The following is a 14,625-nucleotide window of genomic DNA, read 5'->3' as shown; positions in this document are numbered from 1 at the left end:
TGCCTACTAGTTGCATAATGACAGTAACTGTCCCTCTACCTGCGAGTTATGGTATTTGTAATTCTGAGCTTGCCTTGCTCTTTCTGCGTGGAACTGGGAGCCATGGAATATTGGAGGGGTGGGAGTTGGGGGAATGCTGTGACTCTGACTTGGATGTTTTGCAGGGAAAAGCTGGGGCTCCAGGGCCAACAGGGCTAAAAGGAGAGAAGGTGAGACCTGGGTTAGACGTCAGAGACGCCAGGGCTGCTTGACAGGGAGCGGCGGGGAGGGTGGCTGGTGGCTGGGAAGTGGGGGCAACAGTGAAATAAATGTGTAAATTCACCCTAGTGAGAACTTGAGTCAAAGAACTTGATTCCTGACAGCTCTCCCATTCTCCAAGCGAATTCCTGAATGCTGTATTTTTAATTGGATGACAATCTAAAGCACTTTAGCACATTCGAGACCATCTTATAATAAAATCGTATTTAACATTTCTGTATCATGTACAATGTGCTCAGTACTGTTCCAAGTGCTTGTGCATATGTTAATTTGTATTACCCTCCCAAAACCTTATGCAGTTAGTATGCCATTATTCCCATTTTACAAATGAGAAAACGGAGACCCAGAGAGGTCAAATAAATTGCCCAAAGTCACACAGGTGTTTGGGCACAGAGCTGGGATTTGAGCCCAGGAAATCTGGCTCCAGAGTCTGTAACTGAGTCTGTCACTGAGTGGCTGGGCTGCTCAATCTCAGTGTCCGTGTTAACATTCGTGTTTATGATTGAGTTGGAGACAAGTAATAGCACTGAACTTACAATGCAGTGTTGCTCGGATGAGGGCCTCTGTGGGTGTACAGTGCTTAAGTGTGAGAAACTCTGAAATACGTGTTCAGACTCACCTCTAACAGGCAAATCACACTTGTCATGTCTCAAATGGAGCTCTTGCTCCCTGCCACTTCTTCTTGAAGTCTTTTCCATCTCAGTAAATGGCATATCCCTGTTCCTCAAACCCAACACCTGTCTCACCCTTGACTCCCTGACAGTTCTGCCCACAAGCTCTCTCTTTGCACCACCTGGTTGTAGGTGGCTACCTCCCCTCTGGCCTGCCCACCTCCACTGAAGCTCTTGTACTTTATTTCCCTGTGTAGCATCCTTCTGTGACTTGCTTTGTACCAAAGTCCTGCTATGCCTAACAATACCCTGGATGATCTAGCCCCTGCCTACCTTTCCAAACTCATCTGTACTCCTCTCCCCATTGCTTGCTTTATTTTAGCCATACTGGCCCTTGTTTCATTCTGGAATGTGTCAAGACCCCTTAGATTTTGTACTTGTGAGTGTTTTCTCTCTAAACCAGTTGCTGTCAAGTCGATTCTGACTTACGGCAATGCCATGTGTGTCAGAGTAGAGCTGTGCTCCACAGAGTTTTCAATGGCTGATTTTTTGGAAGTAGAACAGCAGACCTTTTTTCCCAGGCACCTCTAGGTAGACTCAAACCAAGCACGTTGGCTTTTTGCATTACCCAGGGACTCCTTTTTCTTCTCTACCCTCCCCCTATTCTTTCTTTGGCTTATCTTAATTCTTATCTTGCCGGTAATAATTGAGGTTAACATGTCTCTGGCCACACTGTCTAAAATGGCCTCCCTCGCTTACTGCATCTCATCTTCATTTGTTTCCTTTATAACACTCACAACTCTCTAAAGTTATTGTTACTAGAGTTATACTTACTTTTAGAGAGATTTTATTGTCCTCTGTAAGTATATAAAGTCCACAAGGGGTTTTTGTCCATGTTGTTCACTGCTATATACCCGGCATCTATTCTATTCTAGTGCCTGGTGTGGTAGGCACCCAGTGAACAGCTGTTGGATAAATGAATTAATGATCTTTGTGTGGTGCGTCAGGTGTGGGGCTGCAGCTAGGATTCTGTGAAGTGAGACTGGGGGCAGAAACATGGCCTCCAGCCCCTGGGTTCCACAGACTGGCCCAGCTGACCTTGTGGAAATTCCCTCCTCTCTCCAGGCCTCAGTTTCCCTATCCAGGAAAGGAGGCTGTGGTTTAGAGGTCCCAAAGGGCTACTTTGTAGTTCTGGGCTTGGGGTTGCTCTAGCACTATGCCTCATCCCCCCTTTGACCTTATGTTTTCCGCTTTGCTCGCAGGGTACTTCTGGGGATGCAGGGCCAGCTGGCAGCCCAGTGAGTATGTGTTGGATGGCAATAGCTCAGGGGAGAAGGACAAGGAGGGAGGTGCTGCTTGCTTCTGAGGGCTGGTGGACCTGGGCTGTCCTTCAGCATTGCCTGGAAGATGTTGGGTATCAACATGGCTTCTTCTTGTGTAGGGGCTGCCAGGGCCAGTGGGACCAGCAGGAACCAAAGGGGAGAAGGTGAGTCTGGGGTTGTTCACTGCACGGCCGCCAGGGTAAGCTTCCTAAACACATGCTCATCTTGCTGTACTTTAAACCCTCTGATGCTCCCTGCTGCCCAGAGGGCAAAGTTTGACTCCTTGCATGGTGTTCCAGACTCCTGAGGACTTGGCTTCCGCCTTCATTCCTCACCTGTTCTCCCCAGTCTCTCCTGAGATACCCCATGCCCACCACAGATGCTATCAGGACCAGGCTACACTGCCAGCCCCAGATTCTGAGCCTGGCGCTGGTGCATTGTTCACCAGGGCGTGCGGATCTCCTAACCTCATGCCATTGCTTGTCAGGGGGAGCCTTGTGAGCCATGTACAGTCTTGTCCAAGCCTCAGGATGGGGATGGCCATGTGGTGGCCCTGCCTGGCCCGCCTGGAAAGAAGGGGGACCCTGGGCCTCCAGGCCTCAACCTACCAGGAAAACCAGTGAGTTCCGGGGCTTCTGGAGCCAGGGAGCAGAAAGGGCTCAAGAGAGGCGAGGGGTGGGCCTGCCTGGGTCTCTTGGCTCCGGGCCAGGTTTCCTGGGCAGTGGGGGGCGTAGGTGGAGTGTGTGTGGAGGGGTCAGTGACTCTGTCTCTAGAGGGAGCTGGCTGGCAGGCCTCGACCCTTACTCTGGGACACAGCATGGTGGAGTGGGTACAAAGAGCATCAACCTGGGAGCAGCCAGGCCTGGGGTCAGATTCCAGGTCTGCCTTTTACTAGATCTTTAACTTGAGCAATTAATTTTTCTTCTTGGCACCTCAGTTTCCTACACATAGTGTTGTTATAAAACTTAGTAAAGGTATGTGTGAAGTACTTGGTGGCACATAGTCGGCATTCAGGAGTTGGTAGCTACCACTGTAGTTATTGTTGTTACTGCTTTAATAACAACAGCAGACACTGATACAGCACATACTACATGCCAAGCATGGCTTCACATGTATTAGCTCGTCTAATCCTCACAAGAACCCTCTGGGCTAGAACCTTGTACTATTTTTATTATCCCCATTTGACAGATATGGAAACTGAGGCACAGAGAGTTTAAGCAACCTGCCCAGAGTCATTCAGGCAGGGAGCCTGAATCGAGTCTACTCTCTTAACCTATGCAATACTGCTCCACCAGGCTGTGAGCAGAGGTTTTTGTCTGCTTTGTTTACTGTTGTGTCCCCTGGGTCTAGCACAGTGCTGGGCACTTAGGGGTGTCTGGTATGAAAGAATGATTTGTAGAAATTCTTCCTCCTCAGGGCAAGGCTGGAGAGCGAGGAATGAAGGGGCAGAAGGTGAGAGAGCCTCAGTGGGCCCCTGGGTGGACTGTCCCAACCACCTCCTCTCAGTCCCCCCATCTCCTTTCCTAATGGCCTAGGCCCACTCCCCACTCCCTCCAGCTCCAGCTCTCAGCCCCAGCGAAAGGCTGTGAGTGCCTGCAGGTCCCAGGAGGGCAACCTGCCCCCAGCTGGGCCACCTCTGCCCTCCTCGACCCCTACTCATTACAGGGTGAAGCGGGGAATCCTGGAGACCCTGGAATACCAGGCACCACAGGGCAGCCGGGACTGTCCGGAGAACCTGGGGTCCGGGGCCCTGCAGGGCCAAAAGGAGAAAAGGTCAGTCAGGCAAGGTCTAGCTTGCTGCATGAGTCAAAAGAAATAAGGTGGAGTGCTCACAAGAGAAGGACTGTGGGATCAGGAACGGGCTTGGGCTGTGAGCCTTAGCAGCGGAGGCTCCTCAGCTCTTCCCTGAGCCAAGGAGAAGGAGAGCTAGGAGCGCGGAAACCTATTTTGATTTCCCAGGGTGAGGTAGGGGTATCAGAGGGCAGAGTTCTTGGAGGGCACAAGGACCCCCTTTCTGATGCCCACTCCTGGCCCGGCTGTCAGCTCTGCTCACACGCTCTGGGCTGTTCCCATCTCTGCCCAGGGTGATGGCTGCACTGCCTGCCCCAGCCTGCAGGGGGCGATGACCAACATGCCTGGACTGCCTGGGAAACCAGGCCCCAAAGGAGAGCCAGGCCCTGAAGGTGTGGGCAGGCCTGGTAAACCGGTGAGTTTGGCTGCCTGTCCCCTGGCCCTTCCCTGCCTGGGCTTTGCCTTCTCCTCCTCCTGCCCTCCTCCCTTACCCCTGTGGGGATTCCATGGGCTGCCTTGTGATTTTTAGGGCCAGCCTGGTCTACCGGGAGTTCAGGGGCCCCGAGGACTGAAGGGAACACAGGTAGGTGTGAATATGGGACCTGGGCTGCAGTATGTGTGGGCGAGGGTGGGGCAGGGAGATGGGGGCAGTGGGCCTGGAGTGGGAAATAGAGATGAGCCACAGGGTCAGGAGAGGGTGGTAGTGGAAAAGGGGAAGAAGAAGGGGCCGGGGAGAGGACTGGAGAGGAAGTGAGGGGTAGAAGGGGAACCTGGAGCCAGAGTTTGTCCTTTTGCCTCTTCAGGGAGAGCCAGGGCCTCCAGGAATGGGAATCCAGGGGCCTCAGGTGAGTCTCCAGCCTTACCTTTGACCTCCCACCCTTCCCCCTGCCCACTTCCATTAGCCAGCTGCCCACTCTCATCTGCTCCAAAGACCACAGAGCTCTGACTGCCCCAGACATTCATGGGCACAGCTTGGGGGAGGGGTTGGGCAGCAGCCCTGCTCTGCCATTGCTTCTGCCGGGACCTTGGCTTTTTCCCCTTTCCTGCCTCTCTGGCCCTTAGGGTCTCCTTGGGGAATATTCCTGAGTTTGGGTTGGCAGATGCCCTACCCCAGACCAGGTCAGCCAGGCCGCTGTGCCCCCAGTCTCCTTTTTGACTTGCAGGGGGAGCCTGGAGCCCAGGGTTTGCCTGGCATTCAGGTACATTTGCCTTGGGCCTGGAGGTGGGTTGCAGACAAGAGGGGGCCACTCTAGGATAAGGGCTAACTAACTGTGCTTCCATCTGCAGGGCCTTCCAGGACCTCAGGGACCACCTGGCCCCACCGGAGAGAAGGGTGCCAAGGTGAGCCTCTGCCTCCTTGGGCATTGGGCTTGCAGTGCCTCAGAGGATCCTAGTGGAGGTTGCAGAAGACATGGGAGCTGAGTGGTGCCCACCAGAGGGCTACCCAAGGCCTGGTCTGATGTGTTCCACCTGGTGGATTATAGCCAGCTTCAAGTTTGTGTCCTTTATCCACAGGGACCTCCAGGGGTGAAAGGAGCCACCGGACCTGTAGGCCCTCCTGGTGCCAGTGTGTCCGGGCCTCCGGTAAGGGTCCCCTCTGTGCTCCCTGCTCCTTGTGGGCTGAGGCTCTCCCTAAGGTCATTGCTGGGAAGAGGGCACAGGGAGAAGAGTGGCCTCGGCTCTGCCCAACCTCAGAAGAGGGAAGACTGTGTTGTATTGGGGGGGAACACATGAATAAGAACAATAATGATCACCACCGGCATTTTGAGCAATAGCTATGCCAAGGCCCTGTGCTAGCTCTAAACACAGTCATTCACTTATCCTCACAACAGCACTGTAGGGGAGTGCTATTATTGTCCCCATTTCATAGACCAGGAAACCGAGGTTAGGAGGCAGAACCAGGATGTGAACCCAGGTCAGTCTGACTCAAAGCCTTCAAACCTTAGTGTGGTTAGGGATCAGCTAGACCAGCGCTGCCCCAGTAGAACTATGTACGATGATGGAAGTACTCTATTCTTTGCCATCCAAGGTGGTAACCACTAGACACACATGGCTATCAAGCACTTGAAATGGGGCTGGTGCAACTGAGGAACTGACTGTTTAATTTCCTTACTTTAAGTTTAAATAGCCACATGTGGCTAAGGGCTACCATACTGGACAGCAGCTTCTGCCCTTATTACCCACAAAGGCTCTTTATTACTGTCCCCACCCAGTGATTCTCATGGATATGTCTATTGAACAAATTGCATAGATTAACTAATAATAAATGCATTTCCTCATCTCTGTTCATCAAAGACCCACGTAAGAGCCAGCTTCTGCACCACATGAACCCCCTAGAATTTCACAAGATGATATAATTCTAGATGAAATCAAAGAAAGCCTACCTTTTAGCCAGCCTGTGCCTGCTGGGTCATGGGCAAATGTATAATTTTTCTTGGGCTTTTGGTGAGGTTAAAAATCACCCAGTGGACTGTATCCTTTTCTATCCTTAGGGATCCCTAGAGAAATTCCGCTTGCTTTGGGGATCACTCATGGCTTCCTTATAAGGGTGTACCAAGGCCCAGGGGGGCGGGGACTTGCCCAAGCCCACACAGCCAGTCTGTATTACCAGTCAGGATCCCTGCTGTTCCCAGGAGCCCCAGAGTAAAGGCAGAGACATGGTCCTGGTCCTCCCAGTAAGAAAGCGGAGTGTCCCACGGTAAGGCAGCCCTCAGAACACCCTCCATGCTGCCAGGCCAGCCCTCTGGGCCCAAGCAGATTTTGTGCCTTTGTTCAAGCTGCTCCCCTCCGGGAATGTTCTCCAGACCTTCTTTCCTCAAGCTGAATCTGACCCAGGAGGCCTTCCATCCCAGTCCCATGCTCATTGCTTGTGTGCCCTTAGCGAAGTGACACCTGAGTCTCTGATTCCTTGTTAGTAAATCAGGGACTGAAATTCCTACTTCCCAATTAAGTCAACTGGGATAACTTTTGTGACAGAAAGAATGTGTGTCAAGTGCCTGCTGGAGATAGAGAGGAGAGAGGAGGGAATGTGGGGCTGGACAGACCTGAGTGCAGTTGTGTTCTTAGGCCTATTATGGAATTTTTTCAAGCCTCAGTTTCCTCACCTGTAAAACAGAAAAACACCGCTCTTTAGGGCTGGGAGTGGGGATTCCATTCTGTGCTGTCCGACAGGTGCTTGACCAGTGTCTGCACCCAGAAGGACTGAGGAAATGCCAGTCTTTGTCTTCCTTCCATCCTCCTCTTGCCTTTGTGCCTCAGCCTCCTCCTCTAGAACGTGGGCATGGGGCTTGGGCTCCAGAGGGGCCTGGGGCTGCTTCTGTTTTTCCTACTGCCCTTCTCTGCAGGCAAGGCAGTCTAGATGCCTGGCTTCTGTCCATCCTCGACCACTGACCCCGGGCTCTCTCCCTTCAGGGCCATGATGGGCAGCAAGGACAGAGCGGGCTTCCAGGAGCCAGAGGGATGCCAGTGAGTACAGCATCTTGGGGCAGCCGGAAGCCACAGCTGTCCTTGTCTCAGTGCCCCTCTCCACTCAACTCCCTGTGTTTCCTCCCTGCAGGGTGAAAAGGGATCTCAGGGAGAGAAGGTGAGTCCCTAGGATCTGAGACTAAAACTCTGGGGGAATTAGCAGCCCCTAAAACCCCACCGTCCAGGAGAACCTAGGCTAAGGGACATGCACATGGTAGCTGCCCCGGACTGGAGGATAGGAGCTGAGGAGCCATCCCAAGCAGCACCTTGGTTCCAGGGAGCAGGGACCCTAAACACTCCCCTCTTTGTGTGGTTGCTGGCCCAGGGCTCAACTTAGATCACAGGAGACCCAGAAAGCTCCAAGGCCTCCATGAGGGTAGCTGCTTAAATGGGGAAGAGCCAGACACAGGGAGGGGAACTGAGTTGGGAAGGACTGGTGCTGAGAGGGCAGAGAGGTGAAGGGCAGGGATAGAAGGGCATAGGCCAAAGGAAGTGGGGCTGCAGCTGGGCCAAGCTGTGACTATCCTGGAGGTGAGAAGGCCTGTGCAGCAGCAGACAAGATACAATGGAAAACGATAGTAATAGCAGGAACTACCTTTTGCAGAATGCTTACCACGTGGCGGGAGCTCTAGATACCTTAATCCGTTTTATCCTCATGATGGTCTATGTGTTTGGTATTATTATCCCCATTTCACAGATGAAGAGACTGAAGTTCAGAGAGGCTGAACAGATTGCCCAGGGACAGATCCTCTAGAGCCCTCTCTTTCCCACTCTCTAATGAAGGCTTTTGTCTTTTCAGGGTGAACCAGGGGAGTGCTCCTGCCCCTCTCGCGGAGACTTCATCTTCTCTGGGATGCCGGTAAGTCGTGCTGAGGTCTCTACCCCCAGCCTGGGGGAGAGGTCCAGCTTCCCGCCTCATGCCCACCGTGCCAAGGGCCCTGCAGGGCTTCGTGCCGCAGCCAACTGCCTCCTCACACAGCCCTGCGCTTGGTGTGGACATCACCTTTAACCTGTCCCATTCTTTTGCAACCCCCACCTCCACCCAGGGTGCTCCGGGACTTTGGATGGGCAGCTCCTGGCAGCCGGGTCCGCAGGTGTGTGTCGCTTGTCTCTTCTGCCTCTCCTCTCCATCCACCAGTGCCCTGCCGCTTGCCCATCCTACTCCGATGCCCAGCAACAGGGCAGAGCTCTCTTCTGGGTCTGATTCTTCCTTTTCTCCCTCAGGGTCCCCCGGGTGTTCCCGGACCACCAGGCCCTCCTGGAGTGCCTGGGCTGCAGGTAAAGGGAGAAGAGAATAAGACGTTTGGGAGTCAGGGAGGCTCATGAGGTCAGGGAGGCTCCTCCCAGCTGGACCCAAGGGTGCTGCTCTGCCTCAACCACACCCGTATGTCATTTCTCACTCCCTGGGCTCCTGCTTCCCAGAGTGGCCTGGAGAACCTACTGATCCCTTAGAGCAGACTATGGGCACCCCAGCCCCTTTTTTGAGGAAGCCCTGTCGCGTGCTAGCAGAGGCACTCCGCTGACAGTGTCGTGCTCAGGCCCTGGCCAGCTGTCAGGAGCCCAGAATCTGGGTCAGATAAAAATCCTTTACACAGAGCTCTACAGTTTTGGAGCAACCTTCAGCTTGCAACTGTGCATCAAATATTTTTGCGTATCTGCTGTTTTCCAGGCACTGCTTTGGGTGCTGGGGATATAGCAGTGGCCCAAATGGGTAGAAATTCCTGCTCTCTTAGAGCTTGCATTCCAGTAGGAGAGACAGACAATAAACAAGACCAATAAATAAAATGCATAGTAGGCTAGAAAGTGATGCATGCTAAGGAGAAAGGTCAGCAGGGAATGGGGCTAAAAATGGGAGGAGGGCAAGAAAGATGAGGTTTTAAGGCAAGAAAGTGACATCTGAATCAAGGAAATGAGGAGTGAGCCTTCTGAGTATCTGGAGGGAGAGTACTCCTGGCAGAGAAAACAGCAGGTACAAAGGCCTGGAGGTGGGAATGTACCTCTGTGTTTGGAATAGCAAGGAGGCCAGAGATAGTGAGGAGAGAGGAGTAGACGTTGAGATCAGTATGGCATTGTGATGAGAGCCTGGATTCTAAGGCTAGGTGACTTGAATTTGAGTCCCGGCTCTGCCATGCGCTAGCTGTGTGATGTTGCACAAGTTACTTAACATCTCTAAGTCGCCTTTGCTTTGTTTGTTGAATGAAGATAATTACAATTCCTACTTCATAGGGCTTTTGTGAGTATTAAATGAGTTAATATATGCAAAATGCATAGAACTCTGCCTGGCGTATAGTAAATACTTAGAAAGCATTAGCCATCATTACTACTGTTACTGTTGTTGTTTTACACCCATTCTTTGCTTCATTTGAGCCTTACATCAACCTCAATAGAAAGGGCATGTTATCCCAGGTTACAGCTGGCAAACTGAGGCTCTTGAAGTATCTTGTCCAAGGTCATCTGGCTAAGAAGTGGCAGTGCTGGATGGGGGCTCCTGCTCCCCTCCACGGCCTTTCAGAACTTCCCCCAAATTTTCATACCAGCCCGCATTTTCCAGAGGTCCTGGGAAGCACAGATAGTGGCTTCTGGTGTTAGGCTCCCAGGTCCTGGAAGGGTGATTCTCACCTGAAAAAAGGGGGAAGGAAGCAGAGCAGAATCACATGGAAGCTTTTAACAGAAGACTCTCCTCTGCCTCAATGATTTTATACCTTCCATCCCCACCCCAGCCAGACTCTGCCCTGCCACCTGGGCTGAGATCTGCTCTGGTGAGCCACCATTACTGATGGGAGCCTCTCTTTGTTCGTCGGGAGCCCTGAACCGGAGCCCATTCTTTGTCCCCCAGGGGCCAGCCACACCTTTGCTGAGTGCCCTTGGAGTCCTGCGGTACTACCAGGAAACAGGAATCTGTCTGCGGGAGGCTTGCATCTCCTCTCTCAGGTTCCAAGATATACAGTACCTACTTGCCCAAGATCATGTCACATAGTCACAACTCTCTGTCACCTCATTTAATCCTCACCCATTTCACAGATGAGAAAACTGAGGCATAGAGGCTAAGAAACTTGCTTGAGGCTATATGGCTTGTAGGCAGTTGAGCTTAGGTTTAAATCTGGGGAATTTGACTCCAGCCCCTACACTCTTCATTTCTACACAGGGCTTCAAACTAATTCTTCCCGGTTCAGTCATGGCTGAAGAAGTGATACCAGAGCAGACCTGAATTTTTAGAATTTAGGTAAACCAGAACTACAGATCAAAGCCCTGCTAGAAACTTAATCTCCCTCTTAGAAGACAAGGTGCATAGCAATCAGATCTCTTGCCAGTCGGATTTTGCACAGAGTGGAAAACAGTAGTGCCCCACTCAAAGATGGTGGCTGACCAATCAGCTTTGAATGCGGGTTGCTCTCCACAGTCCTGCCAATAATCCAGTCTCGTGCATCAGGCTTCGGAAGGGGCTCACTACACCTCTTTCCAGTCTCCCATTCCAGGGCTTCAAGCCATAATTTTTCCCCTTGCAGTTCACCCAAATTGTAAAAATTTGAGTCTGTTCCAATTTCACTTTGTCAGCCATGACTGAATGGGTTCAAACTGGTTTGAAGCCCTGTTTTCTACAGCAGAACAGGTGGGGCATTTAGTTCTGGGAGGGCAGGAAAGAAACATGAAGTATGAGGCTTGAACTAATACAAGGGCAGTGTAGAGAGGAGCGGGGGCTGAATAACGAGGTTAGTGGTTGGAACCTACCTACGAGTAGCATGGAGCCCTGATGGCACAGTGGTTAAGTACTCAGCTACTACTCAAAAGGCCAGCAGTTCAAATCCACCAGTCATTCCTTGAAAACTCTATGGGGCAGTTCTACTCTGTCCTGTAGGGTCACTATGAGTCGGAATCAACTCAATGGCAGTGGTTCTTTTTTTTTTCTTTTTGGTTTAGGACTACCACAAAAGAAAAGGCCTGAAAATCTGCTTTCGTTAGATTACAGTCAGGAAAACCTTATTACAGTTCTACTCTGTAACACATGGGGCCACCATGAGTTGGAATCCACTTGACAGCAACTAACAACAACAGTAATAATAACGAATACTTTCAAGGTCCTTTCCCTGTGCCAGGCCCTGTTCTAAGCACGTTACACACAGTAACTCATTTAGGACATAGAATGTGCATGGCTGGAGGTGCAGGAGGCAGCGGGGTAGGGGCTGACTCCAGGTCTGACTGAGGCTTGGGAGTGCCCAGCCTGAAATCAGGAGGGCTGGTAGTGGTGGTGGTGGGGTGCTATGTTCTGTTGCTGGGAGCTGGGGCTTGAAGGGAGGCCAGATATCCTAGCGAGCCAAGCAGGGGGAGCAGTGGAGCGTTCACTCAATGAGTATTTAATGCGCTCCTCCTCCTTGTTGGGCAACGGGGGCTTAAAGTGTAACACACTCACTGCCTCCATGGAGTAGTATTTAATATGCAAATGCCATTGTGAATCTCGAAGGGGAAGAGCGAGTCTGCATGGCAAACATTTAACGTGAGCATCCTGGGTGCCAGGCTCTGTACTAAGCTTCTTACAGTCATTGTCTCCTTTAAGCCTTGTGATAAACATTCCGTTTCACAGACGGGGAAACTGTGGCACGGATTTTTTTTTTTAAGTAACCTGTGAAACATTACACCGTCAGCACCACAGGTTGCTGTCCAGTCAATTCTGACTCGTGATGACCCCATGCGTGTTAGAGTGGAACAGCACTCCATGGCGTTTTAATAGCTGTGACCTTTTGGAAGTAGATCACCAGGACTTTTTTTCTGAGGCACCTCTGGGTGGATTGGAACCTTCAACCTTTTGGCTAGCGAAAGCATGTTAACTGTTTGCATCACTCAGGGTTTCCAAATGTTATACAAGTTGTCAGGTTTTGCAGCTAGATGGATCTGACTCCCAAGCATCCGCCCTTGCTGTATGCATAAATAGCCTGGAGAAGGGCTGAAATAATGGTTAAAGGGGCGTTGGAAGCCACTGGGCCTCACTCTGAATCTCAGCTCTGTGCTTTGCTGTTCCTTTGACCTTTGGCAAGTTACTTACCCTCTCTGAGTTCTTTTTTTCCATTTTAAGACGGAGATAAACAACACCTGGATAACAACATATAGGAAAAACTTCGCACACAAAGAAATGATAGTTACTTACTATGTAAAAGATCTGCTGCCCAATTTCTGAGCTGCCCCTGACCTATGGGGGAAAAGCTCCCTGTTGGACTGGTTTTGGGAGTCACCCCCTTGGGCCTCCTTGGCTTCCACTTCCAAGGGTCCAGCGACTTTCGGGCTAAGATCAGATGTCAGTCTTTATGCCCAGCAAGGCTCTTAGCTCTGCAGGCTGAGGAGGAGAGGCAGCAGGGAGGATAAGGATGCAGGGTGACCAGTGGGCTAGAGAGGAGTACACTCACTGTTTCTCCTTGGCTGCAGGGAGTGCCTGGAAACAACGGTTTGCCAGGACAGCCTGGGCTGACTGCAGAATTGGTAGGTACAGGCCAGGCCTCAAGGTCCGTCCCCCTCCCTGCCCTTCCCAGGGCTGCGCTTGCCTTGTGGATCCTTTAGCTACAGTGGAGGTCCCTGTCTGTCTCCTGAGGCTGAGAGAAGCCAGGATGGCAGGACGCTTCCCAAGCCTCTCCCTGATCCCATAGGTCTCCCTTCTCCTCTTCCACTCAACTGCCTGAGCCCAGATGTCTGTCTCTTTCAGGGATCCTTGCCAATAGAACAGCAACTCCTTAAGGTAAGAGGGTAAGAGAGAAGGGAGTGGAACTGGGAGGGGTAGTCTCCTAAGGGATTCTCATAGTAAGGGCTCAGCTCTGTGGCACCTACAGAGACAGCTTGTAAGCCTCTACCTAAGAGGACCTAGCACGGTGCCTGGCCCGTAACAGACCCTCACTTGATGATATCTGCTGAGTGAATGTCTGAACAATCCTGTGAAGTTACCCGTGTGGTAGATGCTGTTGGCAAAATCCAACCCTGAAAATGGCCCACAGCAGCTGGGTGTGAGGCCCGAACAGGGTCAGGCCAGAAGTGAGGCCCAGTACAACCCTATCAGGCCAGGCAGGCTCAGCAGCTTCCAAAGCAGAGGGGCGAGGTGCATCACCCCCAGGGTAGTGGGGCAGGGACTGTGAAGGTCATGTTCAATGATGAGACTGGGTGGGGGTCTGGAAGAAGGCTCCAGCCCATCTCTGATAAGTCCAGAAAGAATTCAAGGAGAGATGGGATTTGAGAAGCAATTTTAGTGGTATGAAAGAGCAGACTTGGGGCCTGGTGGGAGAGTTGGCCTGTGTCAGGGCCTACAGGCAGCATCAGGGCCAGGTGAGAGGGCCATGGCCTAGTCTGGCCTCCTAAGCTAGGCAGGGATTTCCTTGGGGACCTTCCCTGACCAAGGACCATGTAGTCCTTCCCCACTCATTCACCTCTGGAGACGAGAGCATAGTCACCTCCCAGGCCACCTCTAAATACCCTTGTGTCCCTGGACTCTTCTCTCTTGCAGCCCTGCATCCTCGGGGTCCCTCCCATGTCATAGTTCCCAGAGCCCCCCTGTGCTGACCACCCTCTTCTGGCACTGGCTAGTCAATACTGTGGACATCCCACTATCCCACTGGGTGCTAGTCAGGGCAGATTATGGCGACTGCCTGCCCTGGCCCTGCTCTGGACAGCAGGTGTTTCCAGAAGCAGCCTGAGGTCGGGTTAACCTCCTGGCAGCGGTTACATGATGGGTCATAGTGGGCCACGGCAACAAAATCCAGCTCTCCTCCCCTAGGCTCTGCCAGTCTGGGCTCTCCCCAGCCCTGGCCCTGGGCAGGTGATTGTTTGACTCCAGCTGCAGAATTGACAATTCTCCCTGAGGCAGTTCATCTGTTGGCTTCTAAATCAAGCGCTTAGCAGAAGGCCCCAAACAGGAAGTGAGTGTGGTCTGGAGAAGAGGTCTGATGGCGCCCAAGCAGGTGCTGACCAGGAGCTGCAGCCAGCGTATGAGTTTACATTCATAGCCCAGAAGGAAGCCTGGGTTCCTGGAGAGAGTGTGAGCTTTGGCCTCACACAGACCAGGACCCAATCCAGGCTGCCACTTACCCTTGACAAGTCACAGCATCTCTTTGAATGTCGACTTTCTCATCTCCAGAACCTTTATAGGATTGCCTGCCTCACTGTGTTGTCAGGATTTAATGTGATAATTTTCAAGGGCCTATTTC

The 14,625-nt window shown here is 52.0% G+C and overlaps 1 protein-coding gene across 9 annotated transcripts in view; it reads left to right on the top strand.

The window, feature by feature from the left end:
- Positions 1 to 14,625, top strand: part of COL16A1 (collagen type XVI alpha 1 chain) — a 55,268-nt gene that overhangs the window by 18,507 nt on the left and 22,136 nt on the right. For 8 of the 9 annotated variants that reach the window (XM_049878574.1, XM_049878571.1, XM_049878573.1 and 5 more), the window contains 19 exons: positions 165 to 209; positions 2,132 to 2,167; positions 2,311 to 2,355; positions 2,679 to 2,810; positions 3,608 to 3,643; positions 3,857 to 3,964; positions 4,275 to 4,397; positions 4,512 to 4,565; positions 4,786 to 4,827; positions 5,146 to 5,181; positions 5,270 to 5,323; positions 5,498 to 5,566; positions 7,394 to 7,447; positions 7,539 to 7,565; positions 8,247 to 8,306; positions 8,494 to 8,541; positions 8,672 to 8,725; positions 12,863 to 12,916; positions 13,137 to 13,169. In XM_049878574.1, the coding sequence (XP_049734531.1) occupies positions 165 to 209; positions 2,132 to 2,167; positions 2,311 to 2,355; positions 2,679 to 2,810; positions 3,608 to 3,643; positions 3,857 to 3,964; positions 4,275 to 4,397; positions 4,512 to 4,565; positions 4,786 to 4,827; positions 5,146 to 5,181; positions 5,270 to 5,323; positions 5,498 to 5,566; positions 7,394 to 7,447; positions 7,539 to 7,565; positions 8,247 to 8,306; positions 8,494 to 8,541; positions 8,672 to 8,725; positions 12,863 to 12,916; positions 13,137 to 13,169 (1,110 nt within the window). The remainder of the gene's footprint in view (positions 1 to 164; positions 210 to 2,131; positions 2,168 to 2,310; positions 2,356 to 2,678; positions 2,811 to 3,607; positions 3,644 to 3,856; positions 3,965 to 4,274; positions 4,398 to 4,511; positions 4,566 to 4,785; positions 4,828 to 5,145; positions 5,182 to 5,269; positions 5,324 to 5,497; positions 5,567 to 7,393; positions 7,448 to 7,538; positions 7,566 to 8,246; positions 8,307 to 8,493; positions 8,542 to 8,671; positions 8,726 to 12,862; positions 12,917 to 13,136; positions 13,170 to 14,625) is intronic. The other variant, XM_049878568.1, reaches the window with a different exon arrangement.

This window comes from Elephas maximus, chromosome 3 (assembly GCF_024166365.1).
Source record: "Elephas maximus indicus isolate mEleMax1 chromosome 3, mEleMax1 primary haplotype, whole genome shotgun sequence".
Classification (NCBI taxonomy): domain Eukaryota; kingdom Metazoa; phylum Chordata; class Mammalia; order Proboscidea; family Elephantidae; genus Elephas; species Elephas maximus.
The sequence above is the reverse complement of the archived record's forward strand: the minus strand, read 5'-3'. Positions and strand labels throughout refer to the sequence as shown.